Source organism: Gavialis gangeticus, unplaced genomic scaffold, assembly GCF_001723915.1.
Source record: "Gavialis gangeticus isolate Ggan-Ray unplaced genomic scaffold, GavGan_comp1, whole genome shotgun sequence".
Taxonomy (NCBI): domain Eukaryota; kingdom Metazoa; phylum Chordata; order Crocodylia; family Gavialidae; genus Gavialis; species Gavialis gangeticus.
In genome coordinates, this window is record NW_017729031.1 from 116,333,501 (window position 1) to 116,335,252 (window position 1,752).

The following is a 1,752-nucleotide window of genomic DNA, read 5'->3' on the forward strand; positions in this document are numbered from 1 at the left end:
TCCTTCCCCAGCAGGGTGTAGTTTTCAGTCATACCCAGGTCCAGGAGCCTCCTGCCATCCCCATGACTCCTGCTCTTACCTCCAAGGTTGTTCTGAGCAGCAGCTGAGCTGGATGGTGTTCTCTCCAGCTGCTTGCAGCAACTCCTGCCTGAGCCTTGAGGGCCTGGGTCTAAAGTGGAGGCTCCAAAGGTGCTCTGCCACAATCTAATAGACCATAGTCTCAGATATCTGACTGCATTCAATTATTATAGTAATGGCAGGGTATAAGCACTTAATAGATCAGGAAAACATCCAAGACAAATCTTTCTTGCTAAGGAGAAATTGTTAGAACCCATTAGTATCTACCCATAATAGATCAGGTCACTCTTAAATGAAGTTAGTCTTTGGGGAATGTTATGTATGGAAAATCCTGAAAACAGTTGGAGTGTCTAACATTGTTTATTAAATTTTGGTTAAAATGTATCAATAAAGGATAGTTGTTAAACATACTGAGTTTAATTAAAGTGTATTTGTGTACCGTTTAAATCAAGGATGCTGATTTTTGACTGTTTTTCTATAATATAAATCATAGTGAAGCAGGTTAGAATCATATATATCTTTCAGAATGTGTGCTTATTTCATTGAAGTTGCCTTTGAAATGTACCCTTAATTACTTTTCCTGCTTTGCAATAGAAATGGATAGACATGGACCAGAGATTGCAAAATATATTCACTTGTTTATTGCTTATGTTGATACTTTTAAGGTGATAGAAGAATTGCAGACTGCACCAGCAAACAATGAAGAAAAAGAGCTACTTCAGTTATTGTCAACACCACATCTGAAGGTAAGAATATAAAGTACTAAATGTTACTTTTCTCAGCATAATCACCAGAAGGGAAACTTTGTTAAAGGAAGGTTAAAACTAACAGTGCCTGGAGCCCTAACTGGGTTAAGAGAAGCCTGGGGCTTAATTGAGTGGGGGACAATACAAGGAGGTAATATTGACTGAGCAGAGCCCAGGCTGTGCAAAGGAAGGCTCTGATATTCATTGAGAGCAGGACAAAGCAAGGAGAGAAATTGACTGATCAGAGCCCGGACTGTGCTAAGGACAGCTCTGAGATTTAGTGAGTGTGGAACAAAGCAAGTAGAGGAAATGATTGAATTACACATGGACTGGGTGGTGTGAGTTCCCGTAATTAACCAAGAAACTAGATCAAGGGACAAATTGATCACCCATGGTGTGGGCTGTATTATGGGACCCTAAATGATGGATAGATCAGGAGCTGGGAAGTTGATCTAGTGGAGTGTGGTCCGAGATATGAGATGACCTGATGTTTATTGACACTGAAACAGGAAGAAATATCTGTCAGGTGTAGGAAAGGCCACCTTACTTGCCAATTTAAGTTAAATTTGTACGTACAATCTCATTGATTATGGATTTGACCAGGGCCGAATCTGGTGAAAGGCCAAGAGATGGAGCGGAAAGGGGAGTTGTGGGAAATAACCCCTTGGGATCAATCAGTAAGGCTCAAGAATGCCATTTGGGTGAGTGATGGACACCAGTGTGTAGGGGAGGAGGAGAAATTTACCCCAAGGACTTACATCAGTCTAACCTGTTAATTGTGCAATCCCTCTCTCTGTTCGTATTAGTAACATCATAGTGTGGCAGCAATAAATCAATGAGTAGTGGAGTGGAGAGAGCCCAGAAGAAACAGTTAGTGACTATCAAATGACCACTGCTACAGGCATAATCTTAGCTACCTAGTGGGGCA

At 41.2% G+C, this 1,752-nt stretch overlaps 1 protein-coding gene across 2 annotated transcripts in view; it reads left to right on the forward strand.

Moving 5' to 3' along the window:
• Positions 1-1,752, forward strand: part of MPP3 (membrane palmitoylated protein 3) — a 122,128-nt gene that overhangs the window by 20,263 nt on the left and 100,113 nt on the right. For both annotated transcript variants that reach the window (XM_019523634.1, XM_019523635.1), the window contains exon 4: positions 744-824. In XM_019523634.1, the coding sequence (XP_019379179.1) occupies positions 744-824 (81 nt within the window). The remainder of the gene's footprint in view (positions 1-743; positions 825-1,752) is intronic.